The sequence below is a fragment of the Callospermophilus lateralis genome, chromosome 12 (genome assembly GCF_048772815.1).
Source record: "Callospermophilus lateralis isolate mCalLat2 chromosome 12, mCalLat2.hap1, whole genome shotgun sequence".
Taxonomy (NCBI): domain Eukaryota; kingdom Metazoa; phylum Chordata; class Mammalia; order Rodentia; family Sciuridae; genus Callospermophilus; species Callospermophilus lateralis.
The window spans coordinates 67,724,975-67,749,407 of NC_135316.1; the positions used below are offsets into that span (position 1 = coordinate 67,724,975).

General features: G+C 41.3%; 1 protein-coding gene across 5 annotated transcripts in view; it reads right to left on the reverse strand.

Moving 5' to 3' along the window:
- Enox1 (ecto-NOX disulfide-thiol exchanger 1) overlaps positions 1-24,433 on the reverse strand; it is a 533,584-nt gene that overhangs the window by 85,740 nt on the left and 423,411 nt on the right. For all 5 annotated transcript variants that reach the window (XM_076872046.1, XM_076872045.1, XM_076872047.1 and 2 more), the window contains one exon: positions 16,017-16,201. In XM_076872046.1, coding sequence (XP_076728161.1) covers positions 16,017-16,201 — 185 coding nt within the window. The remainder of the gene's footprint in view (positions 1-16,016; positions 16,202-24,433) is intronic.

Here is a 24,433-nt window from a genome sequence, read left to right on the forward strand (position 1 = left end):
ACATGTTTTCCAGCTGGGTTGCCCATTTACCTCAATCAAACAAGAACCTGATTGAACAGCTGGGTCTTGCAATGTGCTCCAAAGGCCAACAGAGACTGGTTCTTTGTAAGGGTTATAACTCAGTCATGATCAGAGACGACAGCTAGAAAAACCTATATAGGTGACTTGTGACCAAAATCTTGTGGCCATTTTTGGATGTGTCTTTCACTAGCAATCAGGGCCTGATCAAATTCAGCCACTGGAGAGTCAATCCATAATTCATTTCGGCATCATCAGCAATATATATTAACAATATCACTAGCCTCTTTGGTTGTAGTTTGGGGAAAGCAGCTTTTGATTTAATGGGTGTAGGAATAAGGATATGTGTTAGAGGCTTAAGAACTTTTAGTTGAATCTTACTGGTATTGCAAAGACCTAGCATGTTCTGCAGATAAATGAAGGGAGGAAATACAGTTGCAGGTCTTATCCAAGGATGGAACCTTTCTTTATTCTGGATGTAGATGGTTCTTATCACTTAACACTTAACTCCAGATAATGGCAGAACTTTAGTAAACATAATTCAATAATTCAATGATTACAATATTTGCAATTTTTCTCAGTTAACACAAATTGACATTTTAAAGACTTGGAGAATCAGATATCTAGGGGCAGGATAGAGAGAGAAACATAGTCCCTGAACTTCTTGAATCTTTGGGTGACTCAAGGACAAACTTCATAAATAAATGGACATATTCATCTATTATAGGAGAAGTGAGAGGAAGAGAAAGTCTGCTTCTTCCCCCCAAGGTTTCCAAGGTATTTTAATACATTTAAGCTGGCCTGGAACCCCACAGTTTAGGAGTCTTAGAATAGCGGTACCCTTGGAGATCTCCAAGTTTTACCTGTTGTTGGCTCCAGGGTCAGGTAAGGGCTGTACCAGACAAGACTCCTTTCCCTGAGTGTTTTTAACAACCTGCAGGTGGTCTTGTTGCAGCTGCTTAGCCTCTGAACTATATGGATTTGTCCTTCTTTGAACTGCAGACACTTTTAAAGGAGAAATAATGATGATAGCAGCAGTAACAGAAAACCTTAACAAATACTGCCATTGTGAAATGTGCCACATATTCTTAATAGCTGGGGCTGAGGTTTAACTGGTAAAATACAATACAGAATCACCATCTTGCATAGATCTTAAAAGTGCAGAGAGAAAATTACCAACTCAAACCAATCTTCTCTACCTCTAAAACATTAAATAAGGAAACTAAGGAAATAAGCTGAGTTCATCAGACCCTTTGCAATGGTATGGTGTTAGTATGGCCAAGAATGATAACAGCAAAAAAAAAAAAGGTCTTCAGGTTACAAAAATTAAAGGAAACTAGAGCCGTAGCTTCACAATTACTATTGACATCACATCACACACTATATAAAGAGTTCCTCTAGCCTAAGCCATACCCCTGTTCTCAATCTGCAACTGCATACAGTTCCATATCACTTGTGAGATGTCTACGTCTACCTATATCCTTTAGGTGAAAATTTCAAGCATAAGTTTTGCTGAAGGCAGCTCAAAGTCCAGTTCCTAACAATAATAGTGCAGAAAAGATGATCATCCATACAATATAGATACTTAAGTTTGCATTACAAAAATGATAGATAGCAAAGTTATTGTTGATGTCTTCTCAAAAGAACAGGGAAACCACATTTTAAGGGACTGATAGCAGACTTGGTGTACCAATGAGTCTTTGCTTCCAGATGACAACTTGAAAATGTAAATCATGATATAGAGCAAATGATAATAAGCAGTTGCATTCTAGTCCAAGTAATTAAAAAAAAATCTCTGGATTAATCTGGGAGAGTTAAAAAATCACATTTTGTCACTGAGTTCACTGTAGATAACTTTTATCATGGTAAGAAAGTTCTCTGCTATTCCAAGTTGTTAAAAAACTTCACTTTTCTTTGGCTGTTTTAGTTTTAAATCATGAACTGATATTCTTTAGCTACTAAAATGATTATATTACTCCAGCTTAATCTGTTAATGAGATAGCTTCCATTAACAGACTTTTCTAACTTTGAAACAACCTTGAATTCCTGGATTAAGTCTAATTTTATAGTTTATAAAATACCAGATTAAAAATTTTCTTTTTTAAAGGATTTTAAATCTATATTCATAAATGACACTAGTCTGTAATTTCCTCCCTGTTTTCATGATCCTTGTCTTGAATAGTGTCAAACCTTATGAACTAGTTGGGAAGTATTTCCTCCTCCTTTTGTGTTCTCTGAATAAATTTGTAAAGATTGGCAGAATTTGCCCTCGAATGAGGGTAGAACTTGCCCCTGGAAACAATTTTGTATTTGCTGTTACTCATTTAAAGTTTGTAATTTTTTCCTCTAACTTCTGTCTTACATGTATCCCACCTCCTCTGATATATTGAATTTTAATTATCAATTACCTCTAAACATTTTAAATTCAAAGTTTAATTTTTTTTTGGATACAAGGGTTTAGAAGTATACTTCTAAATTCTAAATATATAGGATTTAGCTATCCTTTTTTTTTGGCATTGATTTTTCTTAAGTTTTATTGTGATCAGAAAATTATACCACTCCTTTGAAATTTGCTGAGATTTGCTTGAAGGCCCAGTGAAGGATTAATTTTTGTAAATATTTCAGGTATATTTGAAAAGGAGAGTTTTCTGTATATATCCTGGGGATCAAAACTAGTGGCTGAGTTCTGTGAGAATGCTTCATTGGTACAAACACAGGTGGTCACAGCAGTTCAGACTAGAAACAGCAGAGCTGCTTAGAAAAGTGTCCAGATTCCCTAATATATTCTTAGTCTTTCAGCTAAATACTGGGGTTGTGTGTTCTTGACCTTAAAGTGTACATCTGTGATATAACCTTGCTTTTTAATATTAAGCGAAACAATTAGGAGAAATTTTAAGCACTGTGCTGCCTGGTCTGGAGGCTTCTCAACTGTCTTTTCTAAATCTCCATTCTTTGTTATGCATGGTGCAAATAAAAATGTCATCTCCCAGGACTTATCAAGGCTCTTCAAGCCTTTGGATAGAAAGAACTTTGTTGGATCAGAAATATCTGCAATCAGACATACACACACGTGGCATCAATGCTGATGTGCTGGCCTGGTTCCTAAGGTTCCAGCTGTCTTTTATAGCTGTGGGCCAGCACAGGTTGTACGGGAGAAGACCAGTGACTGACAGGCTCCCTAGCATCTCCATTCCAGCAGAGCCTGATAATGACTTCTGAGGACAGGATGACTTGGTCCATCCTTACACTTCAACAGACTTCTCAGAAATCCAGACCTGTTTGGTCCACAGGATGACATTGTTTATGGGGCGACGAGTGGGGAAAGAAGCAGAGTCTGAGAACCAGGCAACAGTTCAGAGTGTTCAGTTGCTGAGAGTAAACGTGTGCTGACTCAAGGAGCCATTCATTCATTCATTCATTCATTTAGTTGCTGGGTATGAACCACTAAATTAGCCATAGAAGATTGGTTTTAGGTATCAGGATTAGTTTCAGTTCCATTCAGTATCTGAAGAAAAAAATAAATTAACACTTACCTAACATATGGCCCTTATGTCCCAACTCATAGAGTAAGATATAAATAAACAATAAAGGAAAAAAAAATTCTCAGAATGCAGACAGGCAGGAGGGGACAAGAGTCAGGGGCCTGGGTAGTGGGAAGGGAGACCAAGGTGAGGGGCTGGGCTTAGCTCAGTGACTTGACTTCTCAATTTGATTGAAACTATATAGTAAATAGGTGGAATTAGGGACTCCCTAGGGCCCTTCCTTGTTCTAACATTCTGTATTTTGTATCGCTCTTGTTGTAACAATAGTGGTAAACATATCTTTTCTAAATTTATTTGTTTGTTTTGTTTTTTTGGTGCTGGGGATCGAACCCAGGGCCTTGTGCATTCATGGCAAGCACTCTACAACTGAGTAGATCCTCAGCCCCAGACAAAATACTTTTATTTTACTTATTTATTTATATGTGGTTCTGAGGATCGAACCCAGGGTCTCACACACGCTAGGCAAGCACTCTACCACTGAGCCACAACCCCAGCCCCTAATTTTTGTATCTAAAGAAAAATTCCAATTATGATCACATTCTACTTTCTTTTCCTTATTTATTTATTTATTTATTAACTGTGAATGGGTTATGTAGTTAAAGATGAGCATAGATTTCACAGAGAAATGGCTAGCAAATTGTGGACTTAAAGTCAGGCAAGTCAGTTTGCAGCTTGGCTGAAGACTGGCCTCATTATGAAAGACCCCAAGGGCCCCAAAGGGGAAAAGACAAAACCTTGGAGGCTCTCCTTACAGCTTCTCTGAACTTGATCAGTTCAGATTACCAAAGGTAGAGTGTCAAAACTCTATCTGGAGTACTCCCTTTCCTTTCTCCCCAAGTGATCAACAGGAGGACTGCTGGGGGAAATGGTAAAGAGAACTCGGCAGGACAGATCTCTTATGGAGTTTACAGTTAGGCCATTACTAAAACCTTCCTGACATAAATTGTCAGTAGCAATGAAGAAATAAGAAACATAGGGAAGAAATATAAAAGACAGAGAAAAGAGAGCAAGGTATACAGATAATGAATGAAGTACAACATTGCAGTGTACGATTGTGTTTAAATGTCTGGAAGTGTGTAGTGCACCATCTCAGTAAATCACTGGCTCAGGATAAAATGTAAATCATGGGTGGAAACACACACCTGACGTGGAAATGAGAGTTTTCCTCCTCACCCTCTCTGACTGAACATCTGAGTGATACCTGGCTTTAAATAAACGAAGGTGATGATGATGGTGAAGACCTAGGAAAAGGACTTGTGGATGTGTGGCAGGACCACAGGGCAAATTAAGAGAACAAAAGGACGACTAAGATAAAGCTCTCAAAAATCACTATATTGGTCTTTCATTATAAAACCTTCAGGAAACAGGTGTTTTCACTGATTAGAGGCGAGAAGTGGGTGGTCTACAAAGTGAGGACCAGATTGGGCACTAACTTTAAGTTTCCCTAGATGACTATTCAGGGTGCTTTGTTAAACAGAGGAGAAAACGTAGTTTTTAACCAACCATTGAGCATCTTGGAAGTGAATTCCCAATTCCACACTTTGGTTACAGTTCCAGGAACTTTAACTATGTTTGGCTATCCCATTGGTCAATACATAGAAGTGATCAACACTGTGTGTTTTTATGTATCTAGAGAAAATGACTGAAAGGAGACATGCAGATGTTAATAACAGTCAGATCTGGGTAGTAATGCCATGAATAATTTTTGTTTCCTGTTAATTATTTCCTTTATATTTCCGAGTTTTCTGCATTGAGCATGAGTTCTTTTGCAAAATGGAAAATAAAACAAAAACTAAAATGACAAACTTGGGCTCAGGAAAATGATAGTCCCACCTACATTTCTGCCCCTTTGTGTATTCTCTTATTCAGATAAAGAGGAGTTTTTTCTTCTGACTCATTCTTTGTTTCCAAGTTGTGTTCCTTCACAGAGATAAGAGGAAAAGCAAGAATATCACTTAGAAAGCTAAATGATGATCTCACAGAAAGATGATATCACTCAGAGTAGGAAAATAATGACGAGGTGGAGAAGACAAATTTAAAATATGCTTTTGTGTTCACAATGACTGGGTAAACTTTTGTATGGTAAGGTGTGGAGGCAGCATTTAGGAAGGTAATTGTTGGAAAATCTATCCTTGCTTCCTCTTCATAACCTTCGTTTCTGATGAGAAGGCTATTGGCCCATCTTTTGAATCCCCAGGTTGCCTCTCCTAACCAGCTGCATGGAGAAAGCCCTGGAGCTTGATGCCCTCCCAACTGCAGCCCGATTGGAGAGGCAGATAATTGCATGAGTCTGGCTGGGAGCAGGACACCTGCTGTATGCAGGCAGCCATGGTGCTGGCAGGGTTCAGGGCTTCCAAGTGAAGGAGCAGGCTTCTGTGCACTGGCAGGCTATAAAGAAAGGAAGTCAAGGCCAGATTATCAGGATTCATTTTAGCATCCATGGCTGGAGGGAGAGAGACGGCAGTGGTCAAGCTGAGTAGAAGGCTAGAATGTGTCTGCGGCAAAAGTCTGTCTTGATTTACTACATTTAAGAAAAGATCCATTTCTCTATAAATCTGGTACTCATAGTGTGATATGGCCCATAAGTCAGGAGGCAATTTCCAAAAGAGGTGGTGAAAGGGAAGGTCATTCAAAGGCTATCCAACCACTGCTGCTGGCAGAGTCAGGAAAAGCAGTTCCTCTAGCCCAGGAATGGCTGCAAGTCAACTAGAGATTCAAGGTTTCCCATGCAGATGTCAGAGAAAGCTGCAGAAGGCAGAAGCCAGATGATTGTAATGGTCTGCAGGGCAATGCCATTATTTCTCCTCCTGGCTCCTACAATGATTCGTCTGCTGGCCTCATTATTTTTAGAAGGAATGATTACTAATAAGGATGCATTTGATGATCAGATTAATTAATGGCAGAGTGGGATAACTAATGATGAGATGAAACCTCCCATAGTTAAGTTTTATTAGGCTTCTCTTTCTCTTCCCAGAAGTGAAGAGATTTATTTTTGCAGTTCAAATTTAATAACTAAAAGCTGCATGTATGTTATTTTCCTTTGGCTAGCTCTTACTCTGCTAATGCAAAGACCAAATTAGGGCTGTGACAACAAGTCAGAAAACAGGCCATGGGTTTTTGCCATGGTACTGTTACAATGCACAAACACTCGAAAGATAGAACTCCCCAGGCTTTTGGAGTTGGAGGTGTAGCTCAATGGTAGAGCACTTGCCTCCATGCACTAGACCCTGGGTTCAATTCCCAGCACTGCACAGAAACCAACAAAAAGCAAACTTCCCAGGCTTCTGCAATCATGGTCACTGTAGTTCTAAGGCACTATTTTTCAGAGAAGGTCTCAAAAAGTTATGGGACAACAGAAGGCGTACAGGAGCTGTGGCCAGACAGATTTGGGATGGAGTCCACTCTCTGCCAGGTATACCTGCATGCTGGGACAGTTACTTGACACCTGTAGGTCTGTTTCTTTCTTTCTTTTGGGGTACCAGGTATTGAACTCAGGGGCACTCGACCACTGAGCCACATCCACAGCCCTATTTTGAATTTTATTTAGAGACAGGATCTCACTGAGTCACTTAGCTCCTCACTTTTGCTGAGGCTGGCTTTGAACTTACGATCCTCCTTTCTCAACCTCCTGAGCCTCTGGGATTACAGGTGTGCACCACAGTGCCCCAATGTAGCTCTGTTTCTTTCTGGACAAACTGGCCTGGGCTTATGCTTTGAGGTGTTGTGAGGATTGAGTAAAATACTCTACAGGTGCTTCTGTGAGGGAGTAGCCTTCCTGGAAGTGGCACGAGAGCAATCGCACAAGCTATATGGGATCAGGGAACTTTGGATCTGGACTCATCCACACTTACTCTGTGAATCCTGAGTCTTCTCTTAAATTTCTGCAGCTGTTTATATTTTTTACCTGGAGCATGGAAGTTGCCATGGCAGTCTGCATCTGCAGAGTAGCTTTTTGAATTGGGTTTGCAGATGTGGTCTCATTGTATGGCAGCTAAGCCTCAGTGAGTCAGAAGGACTCACTCTTCAGGTGAAGAACCTAGGCTCAGACTGCCTGATGTCCCAAAGCAGAACAAAAAACAGTGAAGCCAGAGCCTCCTTTTCCTTTCACTAGTTCAGTGTCATCTTATGACTCACGCCTTCAGTGGTGCGAACACAGCTTCTTTCTTCCCTCATCTTATGACTTCCCTCCAGGGAAGACAGCAAGCATGGTACCCCATGGTCCACCCTTGCTTCAAGCTGCTAATCAAAAAAAAAAAAAAACAACTTTGGGAGGTTCTCCTCTCCATTATCTTTACTTTTTGTCTTTCTGTCTTCTCCAGAGTCCAACAGGAAAGTGATTTGAAAACTCCCAAGCCCCTAACAGATGTCAGGTGCAATCATTTCAAACAGGCAGGACTTTGTAATGTAAAGCCCAGGGCCAAGAATTAGAGAATTGATTTCTATTTTTGGTTCCAAGTGTAGCCAACAATCTCTGCAAGAGTCTCCTGCTGAAGTGGGATAACTACCTTCTCCAGGTGTAAGGGGGAAGGCACGCTGCAAACGTCAGAGCATGCATATGTTGCCAGCAGGAACTCTAACAAATGACCTTGAGGAGGCTAATGAATTTTCATCACGTGGGCTGCTACTATAATGCACCAACCCTAAGTATGTGCCTGAAGAATGGAAAGAAAATGAAATGACAAACTCTGGGATAATGAAAAGAAAGGGAGATCACAGTGGACTCAAAATTTGGCTGCTCTTGTGAGCTCTGATGTTTTAGACATTGGACCCTTTTAAAGCTCCGTCATCTGAGAGATGTCCATGTTATGTGATTTTTCTGATTCAAGTAAAATGCCAGTGGCTTTTAATGTGAATGTGGGAAATGTCTTGCAAATTATTTTCTATGCCAAAAAAAAAAAAAAAAAAAGAAACTGCATCTGGGTAGTTGAAATGGAATCAGATAAATGTGGGGTATGTCTGCAGTCACAGCTTGTAAAGACTCCAGGTTTTTATGTGTCTATTTATACATGCATATATGTTTGAACTTTTTAGAGCCGAAGGCTTTACTAAAAGTAGTCCTGTGGCTCTATATGGTAATAATGATGTTTTCTTGCCCTGTCCAGTGGTACTGAATTCTTATGTGCATGATGTATAATGCTTTCATATATTAAAGACATTATGATAATATTGTTAAAAGCCTCTTCCTGGATGAGTCAACAATGAGATCATCACATATATATTATTATTCCTTCCAACTGGCCATTTCTGATAGTCATAGACTCTACTTAGTCAGTCAATGTTTTTGTCTAGCATCTAGATAGATATTGCATAAGAGCCCTTAAGATATAATTTATTATAAAAAATGTTGAATTTCTCCTCATAGAGGGATTTCTCCTTTTCCCTTTTTCTTGTCCTTCTGTGTTTATGCCAGCTTATTTTTTTGTTTTTTTTTAGTTTTAACAACAGATGAAGAATTAGTTGTTCTTCCACAGCACCTTCCCATATCTCTGCAAGTCCTTCTCAACCTGATTTGGGACATTTTCTACTCTTCTACTTTCTGCATAGTCCTTGGCACCTAGGCTCCTTTGTACCATGGTTTTTGTTTTTTCTGTTTGTTGTTTTCTTTGGTTCCCTGCCTCCTCTGTCTTCTAAGAAGACAGACTGGGTGGCTAGCAAAGTTAGCTATTCCTCTATCTTTATGGCGTATCACAGCCCCTTCATGTCTCCTTTTCCCCACTGCTTGTCTTCCTTTTCCTCCCTCTAACTCCCTTTTAATCCTAGAACAGCTATTTTTTACTCCAAAATATTCTGCTTTAAGTTGCCTTCATAAAACTTGCTTGCTGTTCTTTCTTTCCTTCTATTTCTGGATGGCCAGAATAATTTGCAATACCCTCCCCACCTCTACACCTGGCCACATGCTAAGTAAGAATCCATCCAAAGACTGGGTTAAAGTCAAAAGCCCCTGAATCAGGTTCCTGTTCAAGATATCAGATGCAGCGTGTGTGTGTGTGTGTGTGTGTGTGTGTGTGTTTGTGTGTTTCCCTTCCTCTAGGAACTTGATTCAAATATCTTTCAGTGAAGAAATTTATATAAGCAAACCAAACAGAAAGGGAATTCCAGGGAGTTCATGATATATGATAGGTTTTGCCCCTGTAGCATCCTCTGCTTGCCTTAAAATGGAGCCTGCTGGTCAGTGAGCCCCCAGCTACCATGCAGGAGAAGACAGCCAGACAGGAGTGCTGGATGCAGCAATGAGCAGACCGTACATTTAAACAGACAGATGGCGAATCACAACCTCACTCATGAAGAAGCCTGTCATGAAACAGACTAAAATTCAAAAACTGAACAGCCAATACTGGAATTAATGGAAATGACTTGGGAACAAAAGGAATTTTAAAAATTCTAATTAGTATTCTTAAATAGAGTTGAAAACATACCATAAAACAAAACAAAAAAAAAAAAATAAAAGAATGTGACTACATGAAAAGAGAATAATCACAGAACAAAATAAAGTTTTGGAAATAACATAATTATCAAGCAGAAACTTCAATGGAAAGGATGAAAGAAAAAGTTAAAATGGAAAATGTTAGAAAACAGATAAAGAACATCATGCTCATGGATCCATTATCTGAATGGTGCTTATTTCAGAAAATAATGAAAACCTGAAATGAGCTGGGTGTGGTGGTGCATGTCTGTAATCCCAGTGGCTTGGGAGGCTGAGGCAGGAGGATCACAAGTTCAAAGCCAGCCTCAGCAACTTATCGAGGCCTTAAGAAACTATGTGAGATCCTGTCTCTAAATAAAATACAAAAAAGGGCTGGGGATGTGGCTCAGTGGTTAAATGCCCCTGAGTTCAATCCCCAGTACCAAAAACACAAAAAAGAAAACCTGAAATGGAAGGATCTGTAAACTCTCATGTTAAGTGAAATAAGCCAATTTCCAAAAACCAAAGGTTAATGTTCTGATACGTGGAAACTAACCCACAACAAGGGGGTTGGAATGGTGAATAGAAGTTCAGTGGACTAGACAAAGGGGAATGAAGGGAAGGGAGGGGGAATGGGAATAGGAAAGACAGTAGAATTAAACTGACATAACTTTCTATGTACAGATATGAATATACCACCATGAAGCTCCATATCACGTACATCCACAAGACTGGCATCCTAATTAGAGTAAGACATACTCCATGCTATGTCAAAATAGACTCTACTGTCACGTATAACTAAAAAGAACAAATAAATTATAAAAAATTAAAATCTGAAAACAAAAGTGAAAAATGATCAAGAGGAGAGACTCCCTTGTAAATAAGCCCTCAAGGCATATTGGTCTCCCAGCTCTCCTAGCACGCCCTTCTCGATGGGCTGGGAGAACTGGGTCTGCTGCATTTTTGAGGATTTTCACAGCTTTCAAGAGTTTTGTTTTTTAAAAGAAGTTATCTCTTCCCCTAAAATTTTCTAATCATTAAGAGCAGCAACATCTGCACCCCACCCACCTACATGGCGCGGAATCAAACGCCACCTTCACCTCCACATTCTGTCTCCCCAGCACAGCCACCTCCACCTCCACAGCTACCACTGCCACTCCCGTTGTCATTATTATTGTCTTGATTTTTACATACACATTATACTTCATTACATGTGAGTGTAGGGGTGCAACCAAGCGTGAGCTTTTCTCTATCACTAAGAAAAGAAAAAGTAATTATTAAGCAATTATTGTTTACCCAAGTTTGCAGTAGGCCTGATTAACTTACTCATGTTCTACTTTGAAAACACTTACTGATTCCTTAATATGTACCCCAAGACGACTCTTGCCTGATATTCAGCAAACTAACTGGGGTTACCCCATCGGGAAAGCAGTGATAATTTAGTTCTTTAGGTTCCATAAAATCAATCTGAATTAGTGAGATAATGTAATGCAAATACAGAAAATCACACATATATTCTTTGATTTTAAGGAGAAAAATACTTGCTATTTCCCATTTCCCCCCCCCCCGCCCCCCATCTTTCTCTTGCTGAAAGTTGTTCAGACAGCTGTCAAGCACTGGGCCTTACTAATGTAGAGCTAAGAGCATTAGAGAGCCATTGTTCTACACGGGCCAATGGTTTGCTGGCCTAAGACAGCTGGTCTTCAGACTGGATTTGCTAACACTACTGAAAAAGCATCAGATTAAAGTATTTATGAAGGTGGCTTCCAACAATCACCCTTAGTCTTACACAGTTTTATGCTCAGCAGTTTTTAATGGCATCTGTGGTTATCTGAATATTTAGCAGTCCTGTCAATATGATTTACAGAGGCTTCAAAAGGAATTTTGAATTTAAAATTTATTGTTTAAAAATATGATACTTTGACCTTTCCTCATGAATGAATGCAAAAATATTATTTAAACTTAGGTGTGGATAAAAGCATAATGAGATACCACTATGCACTTACTTCTAAGGGTAAGATGATAAAACCAACTGTGCCAGAGTTAAATGATGAGGATGCAGGGCAACTGGAATTCCTGAGCAGTCCCATGAGAACACACAATGGTACAAGTGCTTTGGGAAACAGCTCGATAGTTTCTTAATAAGTTGAACAGGCTTACGTATGACCCAGAAATCCTACCTCTAGATATTTACACAAATGAAATGAAATATTATGTCTAAACAAAAAGCCAGTTGAACATTTATAGCAGATTTATTCACATTTGCCCCAAACAAAAGACCACCTAAATGGTGACCAGATAAACAAACTATAGTTCTTCCCTACAATGGAATACGACAGAGCATAAAAAAGGAATGCATTTCTTATACACATGGCAAGCAATATAGATGAATCTCAAATTCAAAGTGCTAAGTAAAGGGTGCCAGACTCAACAGGTTGCATACTACAAAATTCCTCTGATGGGACCTTCTGGAAATGGCAAGAACAGAGGCTGGAACACAGATCAGGAGTTGCTAGGAGTAAGGCTGACTAACGGGGGACATGAGGGAATGATGATGGAAGTGACATATTGATTGTGGCAGTGATGGCTATGTGGTTGTATGCATTTGTCAAAATTCACAAAACTACACACCTAAAAGAGTAAATTTTATAATATATATTTTACCTCAATGATATTAACAATTCAGTGTAACCTTAAGATATGAAACATTGAAACAAGAATTTAAAATATGTTCTTTTTTTTTTCTTTTTTTTTTTTTTTTGGCACCAGGGATTGAACTCAGGGGTACCGACCACTAAGCCACATCCTCAGCCCTATTTTGTATTTTATTTAGAGACAGGGTCTCACTGAGTTGCTTAGAGCCTTGCTTTTACTGAGGCTGGCTTTGAACTTGCCATCTTTCTGCCTCAGCCTCCCAAGCTGCTGGGATTATATATTATATGTTCATTTTTAACACCTGAAGATACAAATGAAAGTAAAAATAATGGCTATCCCCATGGCAGAGATGTGTTAGCTTCACTACTGTCTTATGATTTGGTAAAGACTCCCATGTTACCATGGATACAAGCCATTGTTCCCTTTTGTATGAACCTAGAATATTATTAAATTGTGAGTAACATGCAGTGCAGGGGTAACTCAGAAACATCAGAAGTCACCCAAATGTTTTTCATTTTTAAGAACCCTGCCCATGTTTTCATGTTGAACATGTGAGCAACTGTGATATAAGTGAACTATCCTTAAGGGATTAAAAGAAGAAAAAGTTAAAAACTTGGTGGCTGGGGCTGGAATTGTGGCTCAGTGGTAGAGTGTTTACCTAGCATGTGTGAGGCACTGGGTTCAAGCCTCAGTACCACATAAAGATAAATAAATAAAGGTATTGTCCATCTACAAATAAAAATTTTTAAAAAAGATTAAAAAAATTGGTGCCTAAACTTGAAGAAAAGTCTAAAAAAATGCTAGTTCTTAGGTCACTGAAATTCTTTACTCTGTTTTGTTTGGTAAGAAATAATTTCCGAAATGTAGATGGATTGAGGAACTCCCACATGGGAGGTATTATGTTTGGAATCTTAACCTTCCCCTAGAGGCCTATGTGTATATGTGGTGCTGTTGGGAGGTGGTGGAATCTTTAAGAGGTGGGGCCTAGTTGGAGGAAGTTAGGTCATTGGGAGGTGGTGGAACCTTTAAGAGGTGGGACCTAGTTGGAGGAAGTTAGGTCATTGGGAATGTACCCTGGAACAAGATATTGGGAACCCAGCCCCTTTCTCTTTCTTTTTCTCTTTGCTTCCTGGTTGCCATGAAGTCAGCAGCTCAGGAACTCCCACCATGATGTTCTGCCTAAAACAGGCCCCAAAGCAACAGGATCAACTGACCATGCACTGAAACCTTTGAAACTGAGCCAAAATAATTCTTTCCTCCTTATAAGATGATTTATCTCAGGTAGTATTTACAGCCAAAGAAAGCTAATACAGGAGGCTAGTTCTTCCTCTCCTTGCTGGTGGGGAAGACCATGGTGTCCTAAGTGGCTAGCAGGTAGATTAAGAGTAGGTTTTAAAATCAGGAAAAATCCTTAGTCCTGGGATCCAAGTGAACAAGTTGTGGTCCTTCACTCACATGTGAAAGGATATGGTAGAAAAAGGACTCTTAAAAAGCACCTATTTGAGAGCTGTATTAGAGATGTGCTGCTACACGTGTGGTGGTGCATCCACCTAACAGCCAGTAAAAACTCAGGCTGCTGCAGATGCCTGGCTTGAGACTTAAGAGCTTCCTTGTGCTAAGGAGGCACCACACACAGCCCGTTGTGGTGTCAGATCTTACCTACTCACCTTCTCTGCCTCGCCTTCTCTGACTTCTTTTAGATTTAAATCTTAAAGGTTTTACCTGCTCTTAATCTTTCCAGGAGGAAAAGAGTGCCCGTTGCCTAAAGTGTGACAGTAGTTTGCAGGCTATGTCAGGTGTCATGTTCTTTGGGGAAATCTACAGATTCTCACCCTGGCAACTTCCTCTCCCCCACACCCCACGTTGAGGCATATGGACAACCCTGGAGCCTCACACAGCAGCTGTTACATCGATTTCCAAGTACAGGGACCTGAGCAACGACTGTAATGACATTTTCCTGGCTGGCTCTGACCTCTGAATCTCACTGATTAGTCTAACACACACTGTGAACATCAACCAGTTAGAACTCAAAGCCAAGTCTCAAAAAATTGCTTTAAAATGGCAAGAGATGTTTAAGACATAATTTCTGTGACCTGGCCATTAATGTGCTCACTTCCCAATCCGTGATTCTTTTTTATATCTTTCCCTCTCAATTATTTTTCCCTGTGTGGCTCAGGTTTCTGTGGTAGTTATCCCTAATCACCGAAACACTTTGGTCGGCAATTTGTGCTCCTGGGCTTAGAGAGCAGTCAATATGGATGGGAGAAATTGGAAAAAAAAAAAAAGATCCCTCTCATTAAATATTTTAATATTTCTTTTGTTTAAATAAAAACAACCATTTTTTTTTCCAGAAAATATTGGTTGGATTTGAATATTCAGAGGGGTCATTAAAAATACCTATGTGTAAATGATGATAATTTATGCTTTATTATTCTAAGATGACTCAAAGGCCCAAATACCTAAAGAACATCAATTAATTTTTTCAGATACAAATCCAGATATGAATCCGATTTCCTCTCTCCTCTACTTCTTATTTCCCACAACACATGCTCCTTTTTCATACTCCAAAGCCCACTGTCTTCCCCTCTTTTGTCACAACTTCCGTAAATACATAGCCTTAGATTCAATATGCCAGGCTCAAGTCTGGCACTCTGTTCTAAAGTCACCCAGCCCCACCTCTAGGGCTTTCTCCAATCCATCAGCAAACATGTCTTACATCTGACCAGGCCCTACGTATGATCCTGAAGCAGAAACAATTGAGTTTATATTTATACTGATCTTATAAACAAAACAAACTGCTTTCATTAACATTAGTGGTGATGCTTTGAATGTGAAGTTCCGTGATTACATACCACTTGCTTTATAACAGGCCAGGATTAGCTGACCATTTGCCAGGAGGCCAAGCTTCCCATACAACCTTTTGCCCTCCTAAATTCTTTCCCTTTATTTCCTACCTCTGGGGCAAATTTTTTCAACATTTTTTTTTTTTTTTTTTTTGGATACCAGGGATTGAACTCAGGGGCACTCAACTGCTGAGACACATCTCTTGCCCTATTTGCCATTTTGTTTAGAGATAGAATCTCACTGAGTTGCTTAATGCCTTGCTTTTGCTGAGGCTGGCTTTGAACTCACAATCCTCCTGCCTCAGTCTCCTGAGCTGCTTGGATTACAGGCGTGCGCCACCATGCCTGGCTCAATCATATTTCTTAAGCTTGACTTTTCTCCAGATTCTACTCGTCCACAAAATGTCACTGGCACTTTTCTTTCTTATGAACTTAGCTTTATGGTAGTTGTTTCTTCTTTATCCTTTCTGGCAAATGGCTGCCATTTTGCTCCCATTAAACACACATATCCTTTCCTCATTAAAAATACATAAATAAAGAGCCTGGGCCTGGTACCTGCTGCATGCCTTGCATGGTTTGCTGCAGGAACTGCAGCTGCTGGTCCTTGGTGAGGTTTTCTTCTGTTCGAAAAAGCTGCTCTTTTTCTTGTTTCAGCAGCTCCACCTCATTCCTGTAGGCATCCAGCTGCCAACGGAGACTGTCATTCTCCTCTTTAAGAGCATAGGCCTGAGCAGCCAGGGCTGAAGGACAAACAGAAAGAGTTCAAGTGAGTTTTATTCTTGCTTAGATTGAAGTCTTTAGTGGGAAAGGGAGTCTCTCACCTAAACTCATGATGTTCACACTGTATCGGCTCAGGTTTAAGACCCAAATGCCTTGCCTTGGAGCTTTTTATTTTGCAGAAGTGGTGAGCATCACCTCTGTTGGAAGTTATTGTGATTTTGTTTTTGTATTGTTTTTGCTTTTGCAGCACTGGGAAAGGAACCCAGGGCTTTGCACATGCTAGGCAAGCACTCTACTACTGAGTTCCACCCTCAGCCCCTTTATGGACTTTTTATCTCTTCTATTTGCCTTGTCTTATGTATGAATGCTTCTTGTAGGCACAGATCAATTCCTTCCAATTCTTGTCTCTTGACCTCTTCCCCAACCCCAGACACCCACATACAAACTGGCCTGTATTGCTCAGTGATGAGGATTTTCAGAATTTCAGGCAACAATCACATCTACCACATTGTTGTCAGCTCTCATTTTGCAGGATTGCTCTGCTACTTGAAGTGCTGCTTTCTTTCAAATAGTCAGCTGTTCCCTTCCACAGGTTGAGGCATGCAGCAGCCTCCCAGGGGAGAGAGGAATTTATATGCACACCACTCCTTCCTGCTCTATTGCTGGGACAAATTGCACAAATTGTTTTCTCTAACTCCTATCAGAATGGTAACCTAGTTCCATCTGTTTCACCAACAGATTAAAACTCTTTTCCCTGCAAGGCTGAGTGCTTTCTCTCCTCCTCCTCCTCCTCCTCCTCTTCCCTGAAACCTGAAATTCCCAATGTGTAGATTCTGACTTCATTCACATCTCCATCTCACTGAGAAACCAAGACAGTTCACTCAGGATCTTACACATCTCAAGGCTTCAGAAACAGTTGAAGCCAAATTAAAGGGAAGACAGGGTGGTACAAAACAAAGATAGAGGAGGGGAATCCAGCTCCATAGTTTCTACCCTCTTCCTCATGGTCTCTCTAATAATATAAGGGCCTGTTGAACACTGAGAGAGCACCAGGCCCTGGACCAAGAGCTTCATCTGAACTGACACACTTAACCCTGACTCCCCACTCGAGCCTAGGACAAAAGTGTTCTGATCCCCATTCTTACAGATGAAAGAAATGAGGCCCAGAGAAGGCAGATACTTATTTGATCACACAAAGTAAGCAGCTGGCACAGTCTCCAAACACAGACGGCCAGCACAGGAGTCCTTGCTGTCCACCTCGTCAGTTCCTGTAGGTTTAGTTTACCAACTGTTCAAAACCAGTCTCCTGTTCTCCCCTCTGCTCTCCCACAGGTGTCCCATCATTCCTCCCCGGCTCACGGAATTCTTCTTTTGTCAGCACGAGAAAAGTAGATGGAAATCCGAGAAGCTAGTTATGAGAAACTTCCTGGTAGATGTAACTTCTGGTATGTAAGAGCGAGCCACTGAGCAACAGGCTCTCAATACATGCTCATTTCAAACCCCGCCCCAATTTCCTGCATTCAAAGGCCACAGGAGGTCAGCCTCCCAGATGCTCCACCTGCACACTGCAGTAAAATGATCATTGGGCTTTACTGAGGTGCTCTGAGACCTCAGTGAATTCTCTCCACAAATATCAAACATCAAATTATGTTAATGATAGTTTTACAGTTAAGTGTTTTATGGTATTCCACTCTGTAAAATGATTATCTATGTGGAGTACACACTGAAATACTAATCAAACAGAACGTGCAATTAACCAGGAAAGTCCCCACCTCGAGCCATTAGGCATCAATTAGTCAGCAAACATTCACTGTATACTTCCCTGTGCCCACATCTGTCTGAGAATATGGGATCACAAGATGAGGGGACAGAACATGTCTCTTCTATCAAATAACTTAAAATCAAATAGGAACTGACACATTTAAAAGGCAACTGACACATTCACAGGAAGAGCAGCATGACCACTGGCATTAGAGTGGGATGTGACAAAGGAAAACACTCTATAGGAATTTAGGGAAGAGGAAGAAAAATGCAGACTGGAAGAATAGAAGAGGGCGTTGGAAGATGAAAATTCCAGGACTGGGAAAAGATGGCTCAGTTAGAAGCAGGATCATAAGCAAAATTCCTGAGATGAGACTAGAAGGCAGAATATGCAGGGCAGGAAGGAGAGAGGCTTGACCAAAAAGGCAAATGTCAGTCTGGAAGCTGGGAGAGAATGGTGAGCCACGTGGGGGCTGTCAGGAAGGTCAAGCTCAGTGGGGTGGCCAATTGAGAGCTGAAGGTGCCTGGGAATTGGTGATTTAGGAAGATTCCTTTGGCAATGGTGCGTGGAATGAACTGGAGGCTGAAGAGAATGAATAAAGGAAATTTTATTTGGTGTAGATGGGTGTGCAAAACCAAGGAGCAGCCAATTTTACAGTTTTCAGGGACATAGAAAATCAGAAATGACCCAGGGCATACCCAGGAGCACGAGCTAGTGCCTTTTAACATCCTGCAGGCCAACATCAAGACTCTTCTGCACCCTGAGATACCAACTCCTGACAACTCAGTTCACCCATCCACAAGGAAATGGTTTTGAGACATCGTTTGAAAGAAGGATGTTGTAATAGGGCAAAATCACAGAAAATGCAAATGATAAAAAAAGTGTTGGCACTACACAAGCACATTACTACATTTAGTGGCATTCAAAGACACTTAAGTCATTTCCTTAGGAAGCTCTATTTGGCCCCTTTTCAATTCAGAGTGGCATTTTTATTATCATAACTGATAGCAGGTGTTTGTGAAGAAATCGATTAGTATGCAGGGATGGAAATTACATTTTCCAAATGAATTGCATAGTTTGCAAGATATGTTGAAATCTGTGTAGCAAAATGCAGGCAGCTATAAAGCATGTGCCAGCAACATTATTTAAATAAATTATCTGAACATAAATACATATAGGAAAGTGCACCATCCATTATTTTAGGGACTCTCTTATAGGCCTATGGAATGGTACTGCTGAGAGCTCTTATTCTTGGCTAAGCCAAATGACCACTTTGCCTGCCAAACAGGATACAATGCTGTTTGCATTCCAGGAATAGGAATGTGATATATTTAAAAGAAAAGGAAGGAAAGATTGCTGTAATGCTTTCCCCACCAAAAAAGAAAAAAAAATCAATACCATAGCCAATCCCATCATCGTTTTTATAATCGGAGCACTAACTGATTTATATTCCTGATTTAAGGATTTCAAGCTTGATATTTACAAAAAAAAAAAAAAAAAATCTGGTCATTCATGTGGCAGCAAAGTGGCTATCTTTCAAAGGGTGAGAAATCGCATATTGACTCCACTTGACTTCAGGTCACCTGTTGTAAATATTATTTAGGATGGGGCTGCCATCCTGGGTCTACCTCTCAGACAAGGCCACTTGGAAGAGACCACATTATATTTTTTAAGCCAGCTCTTAAGGAAACAAAGTCCCAATTTCAGACCTCATGTGATTTCTCAGTGTGTTAAAAATTCAGAAATTTAAAGGGTCAACTCTTTAATTTATCTTTCTCTTTAGTTCTGTTACACTCTACTAAATTAAAATTTTGATGAACGTGTCATCAAATTTCCATGATAATATTTATCCTTAAGAGAATGCACAAGAAATCCACTATTCAAATAAGTATTAGGATTAAAAATAAACCACACTGTGCATTTTTGGGTAAGAATCTCCAAGGAGTGCACTATGTTCTTATAAATGGAATATTTAGTTGAGACATTCCATATGGACTACCAATTTTCAATTTTAAAGGGGATACAATAAGGCACCCTAAATATAAACTATACTGAACGTAAGTAAATCTTCCCTCAGTGATTTTAAAAGCACTGTTAAACCTAGTGCCTCTGGTTATTAATGACTGATTTACCAGCCATTTATTAAAAAAACCTGGCAAGAACTGTAGTATACACAAGAAGGGTGAAGCCAATATGATCATACTTTTATATTTGCTCAATACTTTAGAAAAATTCTGAATATTAGAATTTTCTAATTGAGTCAAGAGTAAAAACAACTGCAAAACTTTTGCTAGACAAAACTGTTGCATTTCAAAAATTTCCTAGTAAAACTCCCAAAGTGTCACTGGTATATGAAAATTTATCCAGTGACTAAATTGCACTGCTAAAGAAAAGTTGTAAACGTATTACATCGCTTCCTGTGGCATCCTTTACTAGATTCTCTGTAAACCATTATTCTTTATATTAATTATGGTCAACGTGACCTCCTCCTCCATCTACTGTATTACTTACGGTGTTTCCATGGGAACAGATAATGGCATGCTTAACTTCTTTAAGTAAATAATCTGGTGAAAGCCTTGAAATCTCTCTCTTACCAGCCTGAGCCAGTCTCAGAAAAATAATTAGCAATATAAGAAAAATGTGAGTTATTTTGGGTTATGTCCCAGTAAGCTGACAGTATGTTAATATCTTTTTCATGCTCAGGCAAGATGTAACTAAATAATAAAACACTTTAACATATTGTTGCTACCAATATCTGGATTTCTCCAGAACTGTTAATCTTTGTGTCTTTGGGGAACACTGTGTTTTGCATTCTGCCTCTACTTTGCCAGATGTCTTCCTGGAATGCTGGGAGGACACTGCTGAACTGTGAATTTCTTTCCCACATTCAAAGAAAATCTTTTCCGAAGGATCCCACTTGCTGCTTCCCAGATAAGAAACTCTACTTATAGGTCTAGAACATAGGAGGACAGGGATGGGTTCAGAGCCTGAAAGATTACTCCACAATATCTGTGTGCTTCCAGGGCTCCCTCCTCTGCTGTGACTGTACCTTCTGGTCCCCTATGAAACAGAGGCTGCATCCATGACCTAGTGACCTAGGGACTCTCTCTGGGCTCATCTCAATTTTCCAGTGGGGTGCCTGAGGTCTCCAGGCACTATTTTAGGGCAGACACCTCATGCTGTGTACCCAAACTCTTTCTTCTCTTTGAGTGGTTCAGTGCTGCTCCTAGAGGGAACTGCCCTGGGGGTTGTAGGTGAGGAGTCCTCACCAGCAGAGTGTGAGGGAGTGTGAGGGAGTGATGTGTGCCTTCCATGCAGAGCTTCGTTTTCTTTCTGCTGCTGGAACAGCTTGGGTCTCGGAGTTAGTCCAAGAAAGGTGCCTTAGACTGTTCTGGGATCCAGAAATAAAATGCTTTTTTTGGTTAAGCCACTGAAAATTTTGGACTTACTTATAATAGCCACTGGTGTTACTCTAATCCACTGTTCTTCAAGTGCTTTCTGGTAGGCAGATTAAGACACACCTTCCTGGGCCCTACCACCAGGGTTTCCAATTCCAAGTGCCTGGGATGAAGTTCTAGCATCTACGTTCCCCCAACTCCCTAGGTGGTGCTGATGCTACTGGTGCTAAGACCACAATTGACAACCACTGCTCTTTCCATCCCCTGGGTCCTGAACTGGGCCTTGTTTGGACAAATCCTTCTCAAGGAACCACACGTGCCACTTTTGTCATCCTGCTGTGTGCCTGTGAAAGCAATCCTGTTTCACTGCTGTTCTCAGGTCCCATGGCCCTGCTCCAATGCCCTCAGCACCTCCTTCTGGGGTCAGGGGAAGACCTGGGCAAAAGGTACAGTCACCACTTTGTTTTCCTTCCCCTATTTTCCCCAAATATCAGCGTCATGGCAGTAGTGGTGGTAACAGCTAGTGAGTTCCATGTGCCAGAAGCTGTGATAAGCATGTCACTTGTACAATGTCCATCTCCTTTCATCCTCACCAAAATATGACACAGTAAATATGATTATTATTTCTATTTGCAGGTAATGGAGCTACATTTTAGGGAGACTGAGGTAGCACAGCTTGTTGGAGGTACAGGGTGTGCCCCCCTCCTATGTTCTAGACCTATCAGTACAGTTTCTTACCTGGGAAGCAGCCAGTGGGATCCTTGACATCAAGTGGCCAAGGTTCACCTGTGTGCTGCAACCTGAGAAAGGGGGAAGCCAGGGACCCTACTGCAGTGACTAGTTTGTTCCTAACAGAAGTGAAACATTTCACTTCTGGCTCTGTTTGGAGAGAGTTCTGCTGGAGAGAGGATCTGTTAGAAAGTGGAGGAGGTGGTCAATCTATTTCAAAATAAGCACATGCTCTTTCTGCAGGACAAATCTGTGGATGATCCAGGCAAGTTAAACTTCCCCTTCTAGAAGTCTGCAGGCCTGACTTGAGCCACGTGAGAATCCCTCCTTCTGATCTCTCTCCTGGGAGAGGGCCACAGTGATACCCACTAATCCCTAAGTTCCTGAGTCTCAGTTGTTAAATTAAGTCTTCATTAAGAGAGCTGTGTCCAAAGACTCATGCTGACCTCAGGATTCCTGAAGAGCCAAGGCAGAGTGCTGCCCATCCCTCTGAACTGGGTTATGAATTACTTTTGTAGGTATATGGGCCTTCAGTTAGAGTAAAGGCATCAGGGACTCCTCTTCCTGTTGATTCTGACCTCCTATGGAGCTGTCCCCTGGTTCTACTCTCAGTGGCACAGAGTCAAGGACCAGCCCCACCTCAGTAGACTGAATGAAGGATCTGGGTCCTTGGGCTCCTTTTGCCATCCGTGCCTCCCAGTGCCTCCCAGGAGAGCTGGGGGGGCACTGTGGGATGTCTGCTCAACAGCCAGTCTTCTGCTTACAGAGCCTCTTCTGGTGCCAACAAAGTGCAATTGATCTGTTTTTCAGTAACACCTGTATCACCACTGAAGCAGCAATCTTCCTCAAATTGCTCATGGAAATTCCTTCTGCTACATTTTTGCAGGATTATTATTATTACAACTTAGCATTGACATAACATTTTATGTTTGCGGTGTGTATTATAGTCTGCGCATTAGCTATTATTAGGGAGAGTTAAACAGACGCATAAGGCAGTGTCTATTTCCATCTTTGTATGAGGCCAGTGGAATAAGGGTAATTTTGAGAGTGCAGGTAAGCTAGAGCCTGTTATTATAATGGCTTCAGTGTGAGTCTGGAGGCACAACCGGCAGCAGGTGACTCAGAGAAAAAAATCCTCTGTCCCTCCCCGACATGGCTCTTCCTAATGAAGCAGTCTGCATAGTGGCAGCCCTGTCAGGTGCTGCGGGGCTCCTGACATGATTGAGATTCACATCATGCCTTATCACTTTCCCACTTGGATTGTTATCCTCTGATACCTCCCCCAACCAGCCCCATTTTCCTCAGAGGAAAATAAGCAAAATAAAGAGGCATGCTCACTTCTTCCAGGAGCGGGTGAAGTCTGTCATTTCAAATGTCGAAAGACGCTCCGTTGGGTGCGGGTTAGCTTTAGAGTCCTCAGAGAAACCCAGAGGGGGGTGGCTCCTGCAAACATGGCCAAGCTCACACTCAGCTAAACTGGGGCAGGGCAGGGCAGGCCAGGCCAGGCCAGGGAAGCAGGGTTCTTGACTTCTGCCTGGCCTGACCTTGGGAGCTCCCGCCCAGCTGCAGGGAGAATCACAGGTGCTGTGGAGCCAGGTGAAAGCCGTGAGAAAGCACTCTCTCCACACTGGGTGGTGGCAGGAGGAGGAAGGGGAAAAGGCTCCTGGCTGTGGGAAGAGCTGGGGAGGGCTCCTTCCTAAAGCAGGTGGGGCTGGACCTCCGCACCAGGCCTCCCAAACTGAGAAGCTGAAGGGAAGAAGAGGGGGCTCTCACTACAGCAGAAAGCGCTTAAAGAAGCACCCAACAAGCTCCAGCAGAAGGTGCTGAGGCCAATGAGGCGAGATCAGCCAGGGACCTGGGAGGCCAGCTCCTCCCAGAGCCCGCAGGACCTCTGTATGAGGTGCCTCAGGAGGGCTGCTGGTCTCTCCGCTCCCACTCTTCTTTGGATCAGATTTCAGCTTTCTTTTTCACTTTCAATCTCTATTTTGACTTCCAAGGCCAAGCAGTACATTTTTTTTTTTCTAACCTCTAAAGGATTTAAAGATTCTTTTTTAGGGCAGTCAGCCTTTGCTAGACCCATATATATCACAAAATGAACTGGTTTCCGGAAGTAGGGACGCCCCCCCACTCCCGCCCCCAGACATGCCCCTCCCTCAGACATGCCCCTCCCTCAGTGCAGGGCTCCACCATGGGTTCTGCTTTAGTGGCTTCCATAACTAGCGGTTAGTTTTGTCCAACCACTAGTGGTGTAAGACTAGTAAGAGAGAAGCTTTACACAGCCATTCTTCCTCCCAGCCCACAGTGACTTCTGAATTTCTCATCAAGCCTGCAACCCAGGGGCAGTCGGTCACCTCTTTCTCCTC